This window comes from Lactuca sativa, chromosome 4 (genome assembly GCF_002870075.4).
Source record: "Lactuca sativa cultivar Salinas chromosome 4, Lsat_Salinas_v11, whole genome shotgun sequence".
Taxonomy (NCBI): domain Eukaryota; kingdom Viridiplantae; phylum Streptophyta; class Magnoliopsida; order Asterales; family Asteraceae; genus Lactuca; species Lactuca sativa.
Window position 1 is genome coordinate 201,172,513 of NC_056626.2, and position 22,051 is coordinate 201,194,563.

Here is a 22,051-nt window from a genome sequence, read left to right on the forward strand (position 1 = left end):
TATTTTGGTGTCGATCATTTTTATATTCCGCTTTTGGTTGTATTAAATACAATAAAAGAATCAAAGAAAGAGAATAAGACTTATAAGATAATTCAAAAGTAGTAAAGAAAAGAAAAACGTGTTTAGACATAAAAGTACGATATTATCCAGGAAAGAACCAATAACTTTCTGCCAGATCTTTTTCAATCCATCTAAAAAGTCTTCGAGTGCACCAAAACTTCTATACAACCTAAAGAATCCAGTGTGCCAACGTATCAAGGCCACAACATATTTGTGGCTCAAAAACCTTCTCACATGCTGATGTGGCATCCACCTTTCTCCCACAACCCCCTATATTTTTCAAACCTATTCCTACCAAGACTTCTGCCACTTCCCCACTTAGATTTTTACACTCAACATCTACCTTTCTCCACCGCCGGCAACCACCACCCTCATGACGGATCCCGGTATCATACTGTTTGGGAAAAAGATCGGGTCTTTGGAAACCCCCAAGATTTCCGATTCTCCCCCCTTCGCCGTCGCTGATGGTGGTGATAATGGTTTTCCGACGGACGACAGTCCCAAAACTCCTTCTATCGATGAAGACGATTCGCCGGAGAAACACCAAACCACCGGAGGTCTAAAGAAGCCTGACAAGATTCTCCCTTGTCCTCGATGCGAAAGCATGAACACCAAGTTTTGTTATTACAACAACTCGAACGTCAACCAGCCACGCCATTTTTGCAAGAGTTGTCAGAGGTACTGGACTGCCGGAGGCACGATGAGGAATATGCCGGTTGGAGCAGGTCGCCGGAAGAAAAAGAACACTTCATCGGATTGTCGTTTTATTATCTCTCACGAAGCTTTTGATGTGGGGCCTCAGATTGAATTCGCTGCTGAGAATTCCGACGGAGTTTACAATACTTCTCGTCAACCAAAAGTTCTTTCCTTTACTCCGAATTCGCCGATATGTAGAGGGAAAGAAAGCGGAGACGATTGTTCTAGTGGAACAACCACCGTTGTTTCTTCCAATTCCGTTGTTGAGAAACCACAGGAGAATAACGGATTCCATTCTCAAGTTCATTGGATTCCAGGGACTCCATGGTCGTATAATCCATGGGTTCCAATGCAGATTCCGACGGGATACCCTCCGATTCCATTCTACCCTCCGCCGTACTGGAATTCCGTTTCCTGGTTACCTCCGGCGACCTCTGCTCCAAACTATTCAATCCTAGGAAAACATTCATCAGATCGGGAATCAATTAACCCAATTGAGGAGCCGAAGAAACAGAAGAATTCGATTCTAATCCCGAAAACGCTTAGAATCGATGATCCAGATGAAGCTGCGAAGAGTTCTATATGGGCAACCCTCGGAATCAAGAACGAAAACTGTAGCAGACGAGATCTCTTCAAAGGGTTTGAAGCAAAAGGAGATGAAAAGAAGAAACAACCGATCACAGAACCTTCGTTATTATTACAAGCAAATCCTGCTGCGTTTTCAAGATCGCTTTGCTTTCAGGAAAGAGCCTAATGTGATTTGTGTGAATACGATGTTAAAAATCAGTATAATATAATAGGAGGGAATAGCAATAGGGTTAATTTGTTTTTGTTTTTTTTTTTTTTTTTATAGTTTTAGTCTTTTAGATGTTCAGATTTTTGTAAATCTTTTGTTGAACTTTGAATGATAATCAAACAGGATGAACATTTCTATACAAGAAAACTGTTAAAGTGTTGAGTGTTAAGTGTAAAGTGTTAATCACTAAGAAAGCATCAATGAGCAGTACAGTACAACCCATTGATGCATACAACCATCACTTTAGAGTGCACCTTACTATATGATAAGTATATCTTTATATCTAATAATCTTGGAGTGCACCTTACTATGATATATCTTTATATCTAATAATGAATAATATTGGTAATCTGGATGGATATATCAAAATCAGAAGAAAAGTATTAAAAAGAACGAAGATATTTTCATGTCATCAAGAAATTGAGACCACATTTTGGGTGTAAAATTGAGTTGTTTTGTGGTCCCAAAATGGCATATATATGTATATCTATATATCTTTTGTAATGGGTATTTTCTTCCTTTTGCTTTCTTGTTTTATAAAGTAGTGGTGGAACTATGGTGGCCCAGATTTGTTTATATTGGTAATTTATATAATATTAAGTTTTGTATGATTTATAAAATCGAATCAATGGCTCTCAAATCAATCGATCAAGGCCACACATTTGGTAAAATTATCTGACAAGTTTGAGAATATCCAGCTATATTTATTTAATTATATCATGTGGGTATGTGTATCTCATTTGGAAAAGGAAGTTCATGGCGTATTATGGAGATATATATATCAAGTAGTATAAATAAGGAAAGCGACAGCTTTGACGAAAGTATTTTATACATACAACCTTTTTTTACATCGTTAGAAACCTAAAAATCATAGAATGGTAATAATTGTCAGGTGAATTTAAGATAATGAAACCGTCTAATGGACAGATCCACATGTGTGCAGCCTAAAGTACAACTTCCTGGAATGATGCATGCATGTAATTGTAAGATGTATTTTAGTGTATGGACATTTGTTACGACTTAATCTTAATAATGGGTTATGGGGATACAAACAAACTACAAAGGCATAGCGGAAGCAAACATAAAAATCTCATAATCCATAAGGTAATCAAAAGTTCAATTAAATATAATCCAACAAACAACAAATAGGGGGTTTAAACCCTTGTAACCTTTGATTTTCTTATTCCAGCTAGTGGAGCCGATGTATAGAATCCAAACTAGGATTCCTTTTCCGTAGTCATACGCAAGAATTATGCTAGCAACCTTGACAACCTTCTTGAACTGCACATAACTCAACACTAAACGATTAGGGTTATGCTCATCTGATGTGCCGTGTAACTCTAGTGATCACGACGTGAACTTCGAGCATATGGGTTTCTTTGAGAGTGGGTGAGGGTAGCCGAATTTAGGGTTGAGAGATCAGCCTCAAATCCACTTTTGGGCACTTTTATTCATAAGGGAGAGTCTAGAATCCGTATTTGATAATTACTTGGTAACTAAGTAATTATCCTTGAAATTCGACTTTCAAATCCTTATACTTTAACTCTTTAAGATCTACATGTTTCTACTTATTTATTAAACACTAATAAATTAAAAAAAAAATTAGATCTCTAATATTATCTCTTGTCAATTATTGTTTCAACTGTCCTTGCGTGTAACCTATAAATACTTTGCTACTAATAATAATATTACTAATATTACCAACTGTTATGACTACGCGTACTATTTCCTACTATCTTCCACTTGCACAAGTTACCAACAATATCTGGTCAAATATTCCCTAATAATAAACATAAGGTATGTCATACAATGCAACTGTTGTACTCATACGAGCTAGTTATGAGACAACCTTTAGATAAGTGATCAAATATTCTTTTGTTCTATAAGATATCTATATGAACCCGAGACATGGAAGCACATCATCTCAATTTTCAAGATTATGTTTCCTGATAGAGATTTATGATGACCACATCAGGCTGTTATGTTCATCTTATCAACTTAGTTAGATCTTGGCAAAACATTTAATGTCAACACCAAATCATCGATGTAATACCCGGCTTTCATAATAGGTATTGTTTCAAGGGGTACAACTTGTTTATGAGGCAAGTAAGAGACATAAAGAATGAAGTTTGCTTTAAGTAGTTTATAGAAGATGTATTAGTGTTAAGTTGTGAAGTAGATGGAGAAAAATAACAAAATTTTAAAGTAGGCTGACTATAACCCTGACAGATAATTATATCCGTTTATCCGTATCTGCAGTTTCTAACTACAACCTTGGCAGATAATTATATCCGTTTATCTGTATCTGCGGTTGCTAACTACAACCCTAGCAAATAACTATATTCGTTTATCCATAAAACTTAAACTATACTACTATATTTGTTTATCAGTAAAACTTAAACCGTACTACTTTATCCGTTTATCCGTAAAACTTAAACTGTACTATTTTATCTGTATAATTATCTTAAACCTTTACCTATCACGTCCAATGAAACGTTGTAAGGGTTATATCTCGTCACATAGTTTGGTTATTGGATTCACTACAAACATTAACTACAATCCTTCTCTCTTACTACAAAATCATGGGTTTTGATTTCTTTCAAAACTATTTAAATATGGATTTACTTATACAAAGATGCATTTTGGTTTTTCAAATTTTTACAAAAATAGTTTTAAGTATTGTTATACTTACAAAGAAAATATTTTTTAGAATTTTTAAAAGTATTACTGCTAACCGCAGAAAACCTGTAACTCTCACCAACCTTGTGTTCACCCTCAAAACTACATGTATTCTCAGGATATCATCAACCAAGCTCTCAGACAGAAGGTTAGTCATGGATTTTTAGACGACCCAATTATCTAGTTTTTGTTATGTCTACTTAACTGTTTAAGGCAATTTATGTACTATGATATTATCTGTAAGAATCATGTATTCAAACATCAAGATGAAATACAAATGTTGTTTTGTTTTTTGTTGTACTTGTACTATATATCCAATTGCCTGTGATCCATGAACTTAGTCGCACGTCCCGACGTGTTCCTCCACCTCGGCCAGGGGTGTTACAAAAAACCCAAAAATTTCAGGCTTTGGACCATATTTAAAGGAAGTGATGACTAGGGTTTCCTCCACCCTCAGCCTCCATCACCTCCAAACGAACCTTTGGCCAAACCCTACCTATCTTGAAGCTTTTGAGCTCATTTTGCAAACTTTTGGTGGTTTTGAAAAAGAAGAAGTTTTGGTGCTTAGTTTCTCCAAGCAATCCCTTATTATCCTTGTGTACAACTTTTTGACTTCTTGTAAGTCCTCAAACTCTCACTTTTTTTGTATATTTCTTAGATCTAGATTTTATGCCATATTTTGACTCATTAGTGAAATTAACATAAGTAGATAAATCTTGCAACCTTATGATTTCTCTGAGTCCTAAGAACATTAGATCTAGGATGTGGTTGGGTTTTGGGGTTTTTGCATGAAACTTTAGGTCATATTTTATCTTTTGACCTAGATTTGGGAAATGACATGCATGTCCATAAAGTTTACATTTTAGGGATCATTAGGGTCCATAAAAGCCTTATGGAGGAGATGAGTTAAGAGCTTAATGGATTAAGATCGAAACCCATTAAGTTTTCCATGCCTACAAACTACAACCTAGCGAATTGGACGCCATGAAGTGGCGAGTGAGGATTCCCGAATATTTTGTTGGTTAGTTGCCACGACGTGGCTAAGGATTGGTCACGAAGTGGCGACTCTCTGAGGTTGACTTGGACAATTGACCTTGACCGTTGACTTTTTAACTTGGTTGACTTTTGGTCAATTTGCTAGTTTTAGAAGGTGGACTAAGGGTTCACCTTGTATGGTTTTTTAGGTGGTATTTATCACCTATTTTTTTTCTTTGAGAGTCGGTAGTTGTTGACCTCGTCTGCAAGGTGAGTCTTCTCACTATACAACATATGATTCTAGTTATTTTGTGATATTTGCATGGAAGACCCCGAGGGTAGCCTGTGACATTTGTATGAAACACCATGGAGGTAGCCCATAACACTTGTATATAAGACCATGGGGGTAGTCTATGGCAATACAAGGAAAGACCACAGGGGTAGTCCATGGCAATGCGAGGAAAGACCACAGGGGTATCACATGACACTTGTACATAAGACCATGGGGTAGCATGTGGCAGTGCAAGAAAAGACTATGAGGGTAGCCCATAGACACTTGTATGAAAGACCATGGGGGTAACCCATGACAATGTATGTATGGTATGTGGTATTTTGGGGAACTCACTAAGTTTTGTGCTTACGGTTTTGTGGTTTGAACACTTTCAGGTACTTCCAGTTTCAAATGGAAAGATCCGGCTTTGACTGCATATTATTTTCCCTGATGATTTTCCGCATTCATGATTATTATTTTACTCTGATGAATTAAAAATGAAAAAAAATAATTCATATTTTTGGGATGTTACACATCTATAAACACGCCATTCTTTTTAATAATATTTCAAAGGCAGAGTGGCAATTATAACCCCCAAGGTTTTGCACCGGAGATCTTGAACAAGAGCTTTCCTCATATATCATGAGTTGTGTTCTTAATATTTACTTTCATTTACTTTAAAACATTTATTCATTTCAAACATCTTAAGTTTCAAGTTATCTTAAAAAGTATTTACATATCAAACATTTTTGCTATAAACTACGTTTGCATATTTTTACCACTTTCTGATTATCTCGAGCATACTTGAATTTCTCTTCGCTTACAACATTTTAAAGACTTTATTTGTATTTCTATCTTAAAAATCTTGACATTCCCAAAATCCTCAACCTCTTTCATCATCTTATACCATTCAAAAAATTTTATATTAATATTTAATAACAAAATTATTACCACATTCTGGTTAGAAAGTTATCAGATAGATTTTTTATCAAAACACTTATTACGTCCAAAATATTGTTTGTGTTCATTAATTGACATTCCATGAACATTCAGATGAGTTAACACAGGGCACTCATCTGGTAGGTTTTCCTTAGTGCATAAAAACCTTTGTTATTTTTACTTTTTTTTTCAAAAAAGGAATTAAATACTACAAGTTAAAAAAAATCAGTTATTAATGAATATGTTTAGCTATATCTATATATCTATATCCATCTATCTATATCTATGTATATTTATAATATATATATTTTTTCTTCAACCACATTTATTTGAAGCCCCTAAATTTTAAACTTCTTTTTAAATTAATACATTAAATATAATATTATTGACTTTATTTTCATTATAATATAGTTAGTTTGTTATTCTAGATATGATATTAAATACAGAATATAATTTTTATAATATATTCATTACCTATTTGTTCTACATAATTAAAATTTTTAAATAGAAGATCTTAATAAAAATGTCAAATTAACAAAAAAAAAAGTTGATTAAAATTTACTTTTGTTAATAATAACTTTTCCTTCAAAATAGATAGTTTAAAATAAATTAAAAGTATTATAAGTTTAAATATATAATTAAATATAAAACATATATCGAGAGATAGTAATAAAATTCATTAAAAATAATAAATGTATAAATAAAATGTTAAATATAAAAGCTACATCTTAATTCGAAATTCACACACAACATATATATATATATATATATATATATATATATATATATATATATATATATATATATATATATATATATATATATATATATATATGTTAGGAAGTAAAGCGGATAAATAGCAAGACTATAAGCACAAAAGACATAGTATTTACGTGGTTCGGTCAAGGTGACCTACGTCCATGGGCAGGAGAGAAGTATTCTTTTATTTTATAGCTCTCAAACAGAGGTTACAAATACAATAACATAGAGATTCGACTATCACTCTAGAATTCAATATACAAAATGACCTAGTATACATCCCTATTTATACTTGAGGGATCCGACCTAAAACCCTAATGGGCCAACCATGAAAGGTGTCAACCAATCACAAACCGTCATGCTGTTGGATTTGTGTCTAAGTCCATAACTATTTTGGTATGTACTTGACCCGATGGTGCATGGTCCTTTTGGGTTGCCTTCACCGAAGCAACTTGATAGGACGAATTATGGAGAGAAAGGATTAAATATGATTTATTAATATATTATGAGAATAATATATTAAAGGAGAAATCATATTGTTTAATCAATGTTAGTCAATAATTAATAAGAATTAAGTTTGTGACTAAAAGAGATTAATTAAACTTAAGGGACTGGAATTGTAATTATAAGATAATTGCAATTTGGGCCATGGATTGCCTTATATTAAGGAGTGGACGAATTCTATGGGGAAACCCATGAGGAAATCGTCCAAGTCCTTAAGAAAAGGAATCTATGGGTTGCTTAGGGCTTAAGCATCCAATTTAGGGTTTCCTTGTTAGATAACCCTAATAGCCTCCTATATATATAGATCCCTTATGACCCAAAAACGTGGCTAAGCATCCTTCTAGGGTTTCATACGTTTTAGGGCAGCCTCCATCCTCTCTCCTCTTCATCCTTTTGCTCTTGGTGTTTGTGAACCATTAGAGGACTGACATTTGTGACTCTAAGCTTTCTAAAGTCAATACAAGAAGGATTTTGGATTGTTATTGCAACATAACAATCAAGGTATGATCTAAACCCTAATTATATGTTATATTGATTATCATATGTTAGATCTAGGGTTTATAGTCTTGGATAACTTGCATGTACAATAGAGAAACCTAGATCCAAGCATTATGGTTTGTATGAGCACATAGGATGTTCTTATGACCAAAACCCATCAGTGGTATCAGAGCCTAGATTGATTTCTATTGTATTGATGCTTTGTATGTTGAAAAAATTCGATTTTTGGGGTTCTGGGGGCTGGACTCGCCAAGTCTATAGATGAACTCGCCGAGTCCATGCTGACTCGACGAGTCATGCCTGACTCGGCGAGTCGGCTGGTCAGATAGAGGGAAAATCGGGATTTCTTGCTGTTTTTGCTGAAGGATAGTTGCCTTATCATATTAGATTAATATTAATCTGATTTTTTGATATATATATATATATATATATATATATATATATATATATATATATATATGAGTATATTCTTGATCTAATTGAAGATATTTATCAATTAGTAAAATATTTGTTCCTTATGTGATAATTGATTAATTATTTTGATTAAATTGGTAAATTGTTTTGCAAGAAATCATTAAATAAATCAAATATGGATAATTATGTGATTATATGTTAATTTAGATTTATTTGTTATTTGATCCTTGTTGTTATGAAAAGTTTCATATTTTCCCTTTTAAGTTTTATAGTTTAAATTTGACCTCAAAAGTATTGTTGTTTTGAAATTTAAATAGTTGAAACCCTAATGTTTTGAAAAAGGTTTCAAAACTTGCACTCAAGTTTTGGAATTTAAATTTTGATTAATAGTTTAATTTTGATGTATATTTAAATTCTAAACCTAATGTTTTGAAATGTTTCAAAACTTGCCCTCAAGTTTTGGAATTTAAAAGTTGATTAAAGGTTTAATTAGGAATGTTAAATTCTAAAACCCTAGTATTGTTTTGAAAAGTTCAAATCACATCCTTATGGTTTTATTAATTAATTAAGGTGTATAATTAAAAGAGGTTTAATAAATCCATAAAAGTTTTGGTTTACAATTTAATTGAATTAAAGGTATAATTATTAAATTTGACCACCTAGTATTTTGAAAGTGTAAAATACACCTATACTATATATAACATTAAAAGTCTAACATTATATATATGTATGAGTAAAAGTCAGTCTTACCATTAGTAGGCCTCATTCACGAAGCTGGTCTATAAGGGGTGTTTAAGGAAATTACCTATAAAATGGCGATTGAATGGGTATACTCTTACCCACCGCACTCTTGACTAGTGGAGGGTCGTTAGCCGAACGGTTAGGATAGGACGAAACCTTCCATTATAAGTATAATGAATTACAAAAGTAACTAAATGTTTTACAAATTCCCAATCTTAGTTACTTAGGCAAAAGTGAATTGATGCAATTCCATAAAATTACACTTTGTGCCCTTGCGAAGACGTTAGTGGAGCGTGTGTGGTTTACCGGCACACTAAATGGTTCTAAGCAAAGGTAGCAAAGGGTGACTCAATGTTTGCCATAGTTCGGTGGAGCGTGTGTGGTTTACCGGCACATCGAATAGGTGAATGTAACATGTGGGGGCACCATGTAGTTTGCATGGTTATTCACACCCGCTTTGTGATCCTCGGCATCCCAGTCACAAACAAGAGGGGCATATCGAGATTTAAACATGCCATTGAAATTTTCAATGAATCTCATAGGATCTAGGAGTTTTCATAGATTTAAAACTTAATTTTTTTTTTTCGTTTTTCATGGTGGAAATTAGTGAATCGTCATTCACTTACCTTCAAATGTTCTACAATTTGGGTTACGGCATCCCTCTCCCGATTTGTAGAATATTGTGTTGGGTCCTAGCCTTAGTATCTCATTTGGGTGATTTACTAAGGACTCAATCAATCAACTAACTTGAATTTGTTTTCTCCCGTTTTGTAGATGTCAAAGTTCGACAACTATGGTATTCCACGATTCGATCGAGGAACAAGAAATCTTGCTTCACTTCCTCCACCTCCTCCAATTGTTCTCCCTAACCCACAAGATCGAATAATTGAAAGGTTCAATATCACTAAAGCGTTATTGGAAATGAAACATGAAGATGCTAAACCCGTGTGTGCCCACATTTTAGGAATGAAATCACACATTGATAGGTTGATAATGTTGGGTGTGTCATTCCCAGATGAGTTGGCTGTGAACTGGGTTTTGCAGTCACTGCCTGAATCATATAATGAGTTCAAAAGAAAGTATTATATGATGGATCATGACCATAACCTCATTGACCTAACTTACATGCTCATTGCTGCTGAATCATAAATGATTTGGCCAAGCAATGGAGCCTATTTGTTGGGAAAGTCAACCGACCATGCTTCCGAGGACGTTCTAGGAGAATCGACCTGCGTTTGCTGCCAAGAGAAAGGGCGTTGGATAGAAGTCTGCCCTAAGAGCCTGAAGATTCCAAAGATGGGAGAGTCAAAGAGTATGGTTGTGCTTCAGGTAAAATCCACTATCTAACTCCATTAAGTTCCTATTCGTTGATTCTTAATACATGATGTGATAAGATTGCATTTGAATGTTTTGCAGGATCGGTGAAAAGAAAGGAAGCTTGACGAAAGAGCAAGATGAGTCTAATCACAAAGAAATGGATCTCGATCACGTGGACTTGAAGATTAGATTTTGAGCTTAGATAGTTATGATAGAGTTGTTAGGAATTTTCTTTTTGAATACATAGTTTTCAATGGCTTTTGCATTGTAAGGACAAATGTTTTCCGCTGCTTTTATAAATAAAATAAATTTTGGTTTGACTAATTTATTTATTTGTTTATTTCCTTGCAATGAAATCATTATGAAAATTGATGTTTTCATATTTCTACAACGAGTGGATATGATTCTTATTTATGATAATTATGGAAAGGTCGAGAATTTACCAAGTAGGGAGAGTTTCTCATCGCCCAAGTTTCAATTGGACAGAAACTTGGAATCACGTGACTTGGTTGCACGATGAATGAGAAATTTCATATTTGGAAATTAAACTAATTCATTGACAAAGTGTCAAGTGAAGGACTAGGAGATCGAGTACACCAAGTTGTGTGTTGATCAAGTCCACCATAAGAGTAACAAAATATTCGTCATGATTTACTAAAGGTTTAGTAAATATGATTATACTTATAAGATTAGGTGTAATTTTGAATTGATTTAAAAAGTTTAAATCAATAGCAGAACGAATAAGAAGAATCAAATAGGCAGAAAGATAAAAGTTTCTCCATTCTAAGAAGAAGGGAGAGTACCTTTTATGCTTTATGATAGGTCTTAATGATTAAGAACCATATCTCAATTGATCCTCTAAGTGAGTCTTAGTACAATTGTATGTCTAAGAAGAGGAATCAAGGATTGAAGAAATGGTCAAATCAAGAAGTCAATCATACTTCGTTCCAAAACAAGTCTTAGAGTTAAGATTGTGACATTGAGTGATAAGTAATAGGGAGGTTTATAACATTCATCAAAAGTGGAAAGTTGTGATGTCTTGGATAAGACAAAGACCAACTAGGACCAATTTATGAAGTGTTTTGATAAAAGCTACACTAACTCTTGAATATTTAATTGTCAAGAAATGTTTATTGACAAGAGAATCTTATATGTCAAGGAGTCAGTGGGAGTCTTAATGGTCTTGAAAGGTTTCAAGAACAAATCAAACTAGACCTTATCGATCATCACTAGCACACGAGTTGAGGTTTACAACCTATCGTGTTGACATTATTTTGTTTCTGTGTTGTTCCAATTGAGTTAATTATGCATGTGAGTCCTATGAGCTCTCATTTGAATGCATAAAAGGCAAGGACCTTGATCAATGAAAAATACATTGATAGCAAAAGGTGAGTGGCTTAACTACTTGGAAGACATGGTGGGCAGCTGTGCTACCATAAGACAAGAAATTAAGATTAAGGAAGTTCGGTCCATATGAGCTTGAATTTGTCGTAAATTTTGATTTTGACAAATTCACATGGATAGGAACACATACACCATTGAAATCTAAGTGTCATAAGATTCCCTCCTTCATGAAAATGATTGTGAGGAAATGCTTTCACTAAGAAAGATTTTAAGAAGATAGTGATTGTAAAACTGCTACTACTAGAAAACAACCCTTTAATGACGCGCAAACAATGACACGCGGTGATTTACGATACGCATTTATGAGTGCCCTAAAAATAATGTCTGCTTTTCCTAAAATTCAAGAATAGAGGTCACGCATTTTTGTGTGCCCTAAAATTTGCGTTAAAAAAAAACACGGAGGGCACCTTTTATAAATAATGTGTCGTCTAGGCCTGTCGTTTTATAATATTTTAATGAAAGGCACATCTCCATCTATATAGCATCTAGGTATACCTAAGGAGGGAAATGAAATCCAAAAAATCAAAAACCCCGCTCATTATCTTCTCCCTTGTTTCCACCAGTTATGCCATTGATTTTTTGATTCGTTCACACTCTAGAACAAGCACATACATCACTCTCTTATCATTCTCATTTAATTTCTTACACTTGTAATTAAGGAATTAGGGTTTTTTCATATTACTATTCCAATTTTTTTGTTCAGGTATGGATTTTAGTCAAATGGCGTCCCTGAAGTAAAGTCTAATGCATCTGGCCGTCGGCCTGTGGCGGCAACAGTCCTTCTCGCCATCCGAGTTGGCAGAGGAATATCTGGACCACCAGTAGTAGGTCAATACAAAGTCAACGCTTGCACCCATAAATACAAATCGGAAGCCCTAGATTGTAGCGTCGATCGACAACTACGACAACCCTAAAACACATCTATGACATCGCAAAGGTGAAGCAATCAGATCTGTAGTCCAATTTCTTCCACATCAATCCTCACATTAACTGGTTCGGCAACTGCAACTCCTCTTGATTGTAGTGTCGATAGATTGTTGGCTATTCAATTCTATTCATCTTAATTTTCCCTTTCATATATGTTTTTCATTGGATTTCTCTCAACTCACAGATGAAATGGCGTCAAGATCGTACGACAAAGTCGCTGATATTTGCGATCAAATTATGCTTCAGGTAACATACATATGAATCTGTGTAATGATCGTTGTGCGTTAATCGTGGCTTACTACTAAGACTGACTGTGTGTTGGATTAAGATTTGAAACCCTAATTTTATATCTGCTGGCTTGATTTCAATCTTACTTTTACTTTCTTTTTCCTTTTTTCATGTAGATTGCTTCACAAGGTCTTGCTTTTCAAGACGAATGGTCGTTTGCTGTTCATCTTCTAGGGCATATTTACCTTAATGATCTGTAAGTTAAGACAATTTGTCTCTGTTTTTTTCTTTTTCATGTGTTCTATCTATACATATCTTTTATGATGATATTATAATGAAAAAGATTCTCATTCTGTGAAATCTTTACATTTTTTAGAAGCATGTTATGTTTTATATATAAAAAAAGACTAAAATACCCTTGATTTCCAGATTGGTGGGAGAACGAATGTTTACATTTTTTAATCTTGCTTTACATGTGCAGTTAACATAGGATCATATGGATGAATTATATAAATAATAAATTATATGGGAGTCAAAAAGCTGTCTTTTAGAGTCTTCAAGAAAATCCCAAGAAAGTGCTTTAAACTTTTTCTTTACATCTGAATTAGTCGCACTTTAATACTGTTTCAATATCTCAAAGCATGCCCAAATTCAACATATTAGAAGCAAACTTGATGTCGACAAATTTTCTTGAAATGTGATCAAATTCATATATTTCTTGATGCATGCAGGCGGATCTGTTTTTGTAAAGTGCAATAAAAATGATGACTTTTTTATAATCAAAAGCCAAATAAGATGATTTAAAGTCAGTTATGCCTTTTTTATCATTAAATATTTTGTCTTTTTTATTAGAATTAATAACATGATTTTCTTAAATTTTCTGAATGAGTTGGGCAAAGTGATAGAGGTGAATTGTTGGTCAGAAAAGACAGTTGAAGAATTGGAGTCTTTAACATGTGACTTTTGATTGACAGGAGCTTAATTTAGGTAAACAGAAGGTAAGATTTGTTGCAAAAGCAAGCTTCTTCTGTATGTGTATCTTATATATATATATATATATATATATATATATATATATATATATATATATTGAGTAAAATAACACGTTTTTGGTCTTTGACTATAGCTGAAATGTTCAGTTTTTGTCCTTGTTTGAGGTTCTTGAAACGTTTTGGTCCATGTTTCAATTAAAATTACTATATTTTGTCCCCGATCTGATATTAATTATAGTCATTTTATTTGGAATAGGGACAAAAACGTTTCAAGAATTGTATTAATTATCATCCTAATGTGTTTTAAATAGTATTATTACTAATGTAGTGTTAACTTAATATCATTTTTAAGGATGGAAAAGGCCAGGATTAATATGTAATGGATAAACTTGGTTTCATCAATATAAGTTCATGATTTAGTTAATACAAGCGACAAAACTTCATTTCATAGTCATGATTAGATTCTTAGACCCAAATAATGTCATTACTTTTTTCATTGGTAGATTTGTGTTTGACTTAATGATGTCATTAGTTTTACACTTTGGGATTTATATCATATACGAAACAATATCATATTGACAAGATGGGAAAAGATATCTACTATAATAAAGATAAATTGCCAAGACTTGCAAGTCTTTGAAGTTTAATTTGGGGCAATTTATGGCCACCAGCTTAGAATCATTTATCTTGAGTTCTTGACAGTGGAGACTATATAAACCCTCATAGGGGCTGTTCATATAGGAATCAATACGAAAACCAAAAAAATCAGCAAGATTTTGATTTACATTTACATAATGAATCCTTGTGTTTTTATTATTTTGTCACTTCTCTTGTCTACAACTGGCAGCCAATTGGTAGCTGCAGGAGGAAATGATATGAAACAGTGTTTGGATAAGGAGACCCCCATGGTACTCTGTCTACATGGACAGCTGATGACCAAGACTGCTGCAATTGGAGTGGAGTCATGTGCAACAAACAATCAGGTCATGTCACAGGGCTTGATATGTATTTCTATGGCCTTGGAGGTGAGATAAGCTCTTCCTTGCTTAACTTAACCTACTTGAGTTAGTTGAATAATCTTGCTCTTTCCTTCAATTCTTTTAATGGAACCATTCCCACCTTCATTGGTTCTTTGAGTCAATTAACTTACCTTGACCTTTCTGAGAACTCTCTTTATGGAACCATTCCTCCAGAGCTTGGAAACCTCACCAACTTGCAAGAGCTTCATCTTGATTCTGTTGGAAGGTGTAGAGTGGAAAAGGTAGAGTGGTTGTCTCATCTCTCTCAGTTGGAGGTACTTGTAATTGATGGGGTTTCCCTGTCCAAAGCAAATCATTGGGTAGATGTAATTTCAAATCTCCCAAAACTCTCATGGTTAAGTTTACAGGGATGTGAGTTGTCACAGGTCATGTATCCATATTCTTTTTCATTTCTCAACTCTTCTTCTTCATCTATTGTTAAGCTTTATCTCAATGACAACAATCTGACCTCATCCATGTATCGTTGGTTGTTCCCATTAACCACCAATAACCTCCTTTCTCTTGATCTCTCTAGCAATATGTTAGATGGGATACCCAAATATCTTGGTAACCTCTGTAGTTTGGAACGTTTGTACTTCTATAACAACTCTGGTGTTATCAAATTTCCTGATTTTCTCAACAACTTGTCTGGATGCACATCCCTTTCATTACTATTTTTATTTAGAATCCTTTGTTGTTTAAGCAAACAGTTTGATAACCTCGTGCACAACTATTTTGCTTAGACTTATTTTTGTAGAACGTGGCATTGATGATTGATTATTATATTGTTTTATCACGATCTTCGTGGAAAATCATTTAAAAAAAGTAGGGGTTCTCCTTTGGGTTTGCTTACTTTTTACATGATCCCTTGATTAAAAAACAAACACCAATAATACAACATAGGGAACAATAAAAGAAAAGAAACATGAAATCTATTGTATACTATAGAAAAGACTAAAATACAGACTATTTGAGTTATATATATATATATATATATATATATATATATATATATATATATATATATATATAAAGACTAAAATACCCTTGATTTCCAGATGGGTAGGAGAATGAATGTTGAAAATGAGCTACTATGTCGGTTTGTTTTACGAAGTGAGAGTAATAATGACAGTTTATCAGAATCCAAGAGACAGTAAGTTAATGAAATGTTATATGTTTTTTTTAAGAAAATTATTTAAATATCCAGTTTTGTTATATGTTTTTTCAGGAAGAGAGAGAATGAAGGGATTTCAACCAAGACAAACTGTGAGCCTCGTGTAGTTGTTCACACAACAAGTGCTATAGACATGCTTCTGAGTCTATTCTAGCTGTTCGTGAGTACCTGTTTCAACTGTTTATACATACATACATATAATTATATATATATATATATATATATATATATATATATATATATATATATCTCTACATTCATATACACATATATGTACTTTTTTTTTTGCTTCGTTAAAGGGATTTGTTATGCATCTCTTCCAGAATGTTGAATTACAATTTTTAGCATTGTGTTTTTATTTAACTTGATTTCATGATTATATATATATATATCAGGGAAGTGGCTTGGGAGTAGGCAGATACGATGTAATTGGGCTACAAAAGGTGTTGGTGTTAGTGATGAAAGACAAGGTTCAGATTCAAAAAGTGTTGTAGAGCTAACAAATGGATCTTCGGGTATGCAATACTATAAAAAAATTTCATTTTTTGATATATATTTTTTGTTTTGTTTTGCAGAGCATACTAAAGAGCAAAGTGATAGTGATGCCTCTGAGAATAATCCACAGTACACAACCGTTTATGTTGGCAACCTTGGCCCTGAAGTAAGACCTCTTAATACTAAAATTTATTTGTATGAGACAAGTCATGAGCAATTAAGAGCTGAAAGTTGTAATAAACTCAAAGTAAAATCTTACTATTATGAAACTCTTTTGCTTAAACCTACCGTATTGACCTGTAGCTGATTACACAATAATTTAATTATGCAGGTTTTGAAGTTTTTAATGGAAAAGAACAGTGTTAATGCTCTTCATAGTAAAGTATGTTGGTATTTTAGGAAATTTGGCTAATAATTTAGTTAATTATATAAAAAATGTTGAAATGTTACATTTGTCTACTATTGGAATGATTATTTGATGTATTACATTTGTCTACTATTGGAATGATTTTTTTATGACAATAACTTTTGTGCAATGTATTGTATTTTTTGTATATGGTATTTTATTTTCTATTATGAGACATGAAATGCAAATTGAATTTGAAAATCATTAAATCTATAAATATTAAAAAAAAAAATTAAAATTATGATACGCAAAAATGTGTGTCGTCTTCATTTATGACATGGCCTTCCTTGACAGGTGCTTCCTTGATACGCATTGCGTGTCATAAACACGCGCGTCGTAAGGTTACGACATGCAAATGTGTGTCGTCTTCCATTATGACAGGGCCTATCTTGATACGCATTGCGTGTCATAACCGCGCGTCGTAAATGCACGTCATAAATGCGCGTCGTAGATGCGCTTCATCTATAGACGACGCGCAAAAGCGCGTCGTCTCTCTTTATGACAGGGCCTTCCTTGACGCGCATTTGCGCGTCGTCTGAGCGTTTTACGATGCGCAATGAGCGTCGTAAAAGGCTGTTTTTCTAGTAGTGTGCATTCTCGAATTCGATTATGGTTACAGTATCCCTTTTCATGATTTGAATTGTGAGGTTTGGCAATTAGTCTTAATTGTTTAGACACACATATGAACTATCAAAGGCAAAGGTGTATGAATTTAAGAAGCCTTGATAAAAGATTATCAAAGCATTGGGTATTAGAAACATGAACTTAAGAAATTCAATAAGTATTGTTTTTTTTCTGGAAGTTAAGCTGGTTTCTGAATAAATGTCAGAGCTAGTGGGAGCATAAGTGTTATGTTCATAATAATGATCATGATAGTGGGAACATAAATGTTATGATTGCATGATTATTAAGGCAAATATTGCAAGTTAGCAATATTAATTATAGAAAACAAGAGTTTATACTTTTCAAAGTCGCAATGGTTGTAAAGTTGTTTTGCTATAATTAAGGGAGAGAATATTATGCTTCATTTCAAATCCAAAGGCTTAGGTTGTGGAATGTTAATAATTTAGTCAAGGAAACATTGTGTGTTCTCAAATTTCGATTATGATTACGGCATTCCTCTTCATAGTTCGAATTTTGAGAACGTAGCACATAAAATATTATGGCAGAAGATTGATAAAGTATCGAATCTTCGTGTAAGACATTATGCATCGTGTCCCATACGCTTCGGGTATAGGATTGATTGCAAATGCTATAATATTTGACCATTCTAAAATTTTCCAAATGTCTAGCGCATTTAGAGGGAAAAAGGACAAGAATCGGTTTTGACTAAGATAATTAAACAACTATCAAAGGACAATCCAAAGTTCGCCGAGGATTGGTCGCTTGTGAAGTATAGTATTGGATGGACCATATCGGCATTATTATGAATAGAAAAGATTCTATTAAGAATGAGTTGTCATATGGAAAATATGGAAATGTTTCCATATTGGATGGACCATATCGACATTATTATGAATAGATAAGATTCTATTAAGTATAAGTTGTCATATGGAAAATATGGAAACGTGTCCATATTGGGAATTGAATATTGAAAATATATGTCTAGATTAGAAACTTTTATGCGAAAGGATGTTCAACAGAAAGTACTTTGAGTGAGAGACATCATATCTAAGGAATTGTATTGTAACAATCTCCGATAGAGGACCTTGTAATTCATTGGCAATAGTCTTTGTGAGTTTGGTGCAGTGATATTACGAAAGGATCATTGCATAAAATGTTAGAATCTAGCATATTATATAAGTGGCAAGAATTTGATATTCTTACACTTATGGAAAAGGATTAGGAGTTGTGAAATGAGAATGATTGGAAATATGTTCAATTTGATCTATTTCACAAAGTAAGAACCATAGGTAAACATTGTGTGCATGCTAAGAGCATGGGACAAGTGTTATAATTCAAGTAAGAAGTTGATTACCCGAAACGACAAATAATGAGTAATCGACATGGTGATAAATAAAAGGAGTTTTATTTATACTCAAAGGTTTGAGGCCATATGGGATTAGTATTATTCTTGTGTTTCACTTTGCATGTTTTGACTTCCTGAATAATTTAATTGGTTTAGAACAGTCAAATTATTCGAACGGACCACAGTCGTTCATATGTTGGAAGTAGGTATGAATAAAGATTGTCGTGAATTGGTGTGTGGATTGTCTAAAGAGCATTAGACATAAGCAAATGTTTGCTGCAACATTCATGAGTGCTTATGAATACGATTTGAGCATTGGATTAAACCCATGCTCACTTGGATCTCTTCATGGATTGTTATCACGAGTGATTGGTGAGACGATAACATCTTATATTCTTGAAACCGAGATGTGTGAGTTGTATCTTGCAAATCGGTTGCACATTGATAATATATAAACGCACCAGTAACTTGGTGTCATAAAACATATTGTTGTGTGTGATTCGGTGAGTGAGTGCAAGTGAGCATTGAATCAAAGTTTATCCGTTCCTTTTATCCAAGGTAGGATAAAAGCGATATCTTTGGGCCCCTCGATGATTTAGTGATGACAAACGTAAATGCTCGGCCGGGCTAGAGCTAATTTGATTTGTTCAATTAATCAGTCGTCATAAATCGGAAGTCGAGAAATAGTACAAGGAGAATGATTAGAAATCATGTCTTACGATATCTAGAATGGAGGAATATATGATCCCTTATCTAAAGGACACGCGTATCTGATAGGATCAGAGTTGACAGCGGCTTTGGAAAGCTACGATTGCAGATCAGGATCTGAAGTCATACGTAGAATAGTTATTAGACTTATCCAAGTGGGAGACTGTTGGATTTGTGTCTAAGTCCATAACTATTTTGGTATGTACTTGACCCGATGGTGCATGGTCCTTTTGGGTTGCCTTCACCAAAGCAACTTGATAGGATGAATTATGGAGAGAAAGGATTAAATATGATTTATTAATATATTATGAGAATAATATATTAAAGGAGAAATCATATTGTTTAATCAATGTTAGTCAAGAAGTAATAAGAATTAAGTTTGTGACTAAAAGAGATTAATTAAACTTAAGGGACTGGAATTGTAATTATAAGATAATTGCAATTTGGGCCATGGATTGTCTTATATTAAGGAGTGGACGAATTCTATGGAGAAACCCATGAGGAAATCGTCCAAGGCCTTAAGGAAAGGAATCTATGGGTTGCTTAGGGCTTAAGCATCCAATTTAGGGTTTCCTTGTTAGATAACCCTAATAGCCTCCTATATATATAGATCCCTTATGACCCAAAAACGTGGCTAAGCATCCTTCTAGGGTTTCACACGTTTTAGGGTAGCCTCCATCCTCTCTCCTCTTCATCCTTTTGCTCTTGGTGTTTGTGAACCATTAGAGGAGTGACATTTGTGACTCTAAGCTTTCTAAAGTCAATACAAGAAGGATTTGGGATTGTTATTGCTACATAACAATCAAGGTATGATCTAAACCCTAATTATATGTTATATTGATTAGCATATGTTAGATCTAGGGTTTATAGTCTTGGATAACTTCCATGTACAATAGAGAAACCTAGATCCAAGCATTAGGGTTTGTATGAGCACATAGGATGTTCTTATGACCAAAATCCATCACATGCAACATCTTCTGGAACATTCTTCCATGTCATACAACTCATGAGCATCAACAACACACATAACGAAGCACCTTGTGCCATAATGGAGCATCATGATGTACAAGTGGCACATCATGAACACTAATGGACCAACATCCATCATGGTGGCACAACATGGTGTAATCCTTGAGAAATACCAACTTCTAAGCTTCCTTGAATGATCTTGAGCACCATATAGGGCTTCATATCATACTTGGCTCATCATGGACAAAGATGGTCCATCTTACACCATGATGGCGTAACAAGTGTATGGATGGCACAACTGGCTTCAAGTGTGGCACAAGAACATCAAGATTTTAGCAACAACACCACCATGGCACAACAGGAACATGCATGGCTCAACAAGGTCATGCATGACATAAGATTATTCCTCATAGCGCAAGACGAGTACCCCATGGCGCAAGAGGGATCCTAATGGTGCAAAAGGAACCCCTAGTGACATAAGAGGGAGCATTATGGTGCAAGAAGGAATGTCATGGCCCAACAACATCCTTCTTGTCCCATCCCTTTAACATATGGTGCAACAAGGTCCCCTTGTTGCTCCATATCACTCCCAAGTGCTCCAAACCTCTTCCAGGTGCTCCAAACCCCCTTCTTCATGATTCGTTCCTTTATCATTCCTTTCTCAGATGATTTGTTCCTAAGTCACATGCTCTATGAACCCCAAGTGCTCCATTGAGTTCCAAGTGCTCCAAATGATCCATGAACATGATCTAAATGCTCCATGAACATGATCTAAATGCTCGAGTCACATTTAACAATCTCCACCTCGAATTGAGCATCCTATGAACTCCACCTAGAACAAGCACTTCCTCTCATTTCATGTCATTTGTCCCTGAAGGGAACTAGCTCCTACGAACATCAACTAAGTCCAAGAAAAGTTTGAACTTCTCCTTGGGCTACGACTTAGTCAACATATCTGCTGGGTTGACCTTGGTATCAATCTTCAGTATTGAAAATTTTTCTCCTTCCAGAATATCCCGAATGAAATTCAACTTGACATCAAAGTGCTTTGTCTTCTCGTGATACACAGGGTTGTTAGCAAGACCCAAATCACTTTCACTATAACAATACA

General features: G+C 34.2%; 2 protein-coding genes across 4 annotated transcripts; both read left to right on the plus strand.

Annotated features, from left to right (window-relative positions):
- Window positions 1–255: 255 nt before the first annotated feature.
- LOC111877755 (cyclic dof factor 3) lies at window positions 256–1,714 on the plus strand. Its single transcript, XM_023874263.3, has one exon. It carries the CDS (start codon window positions 434–436, stop codon window positions 1,508–1,510), a length of 1,077 nt encoding a protein of 358 aa, XP_023730031.1. The 5' UTR covers window positions 256–433; the 3' UTR covers window positions 1,511–1,714.
- A 10,966-nt stretch (window positions 1,715–12,680) lies between these two features.
- Window positions 12,681–17,331, plus strand: LOC122197733 (uncharacterized). 3 transcript variants are annotated; one of them, XR_008232195.1, is made up of 8 exons: window positions 12,681–13,046; window positions 13,165–13,226; window positions 13,385–13,464; window positions 15,048–15,225; window positions 16,278–16,372; window positions 16,448–16,553; window positions 16,789–16,863; window positions 16,969–17,331. XR_008232195.1 is itself a non-coding variant. In XM_052771410.1 (7 exons), the coding sequence occupies exons 2-6, from the start codon at window positions 13,170–13,172 to the stop codon at window positions 16,545–16,547; spliced, it is 510 nt and encodes a 169-aa protein (XP_052627370.1). In that variant the 5' UTR covers window positions 12,681–13,046; window positions 13,165–13,169; the 3' UTR covers window positions 16,548–16,553; window positions 16,789–17,331. The 3 variants fall into 3 exon arrangements, 1 of the variants encoding a protein (XP_052627370.1); XR_008232196.1 differs by lacking the exon at window positions 16,278–16,372; XM_052771410.1 differs by having other exon boundaries at window positions 16,789–17,331.
- The last annotated feature ends 4,720 nt before the right edge of the window (window positions 17,332–22,051 follow it).

Bases quoted from the DNA above. Each gene is read 5' to 3' on its own strand.
- LOC111877755 (XM_023874263.3), top strand. From the start codon at position 434: ATGACGGATCCCGGTATCATACTGTTTGGGAAAAAGATCGGGTCTTTG.
- LOC122197733 (XM_052771410.1), top strand. From the start codon at position 13,170: ATGGCGTCAAGATCGTACGACAAAGTCGCTGATATTTGCGATCAAATT. The intron at 13,465-15,047 runs GTAAGTTAAGAC...TACAACTGGCAG, and splicing joins CATATTTACCTTAATGATCT to CCAATTGGTAGCTGCAGGAG. The intron at 15,226-16,277 runs GTGAGATAAGCT...CTTGATTTCCAG, and splicing joins GTATTTCTATGGCCTTGGAG to ATGGGTAGGAGAATGAATGT.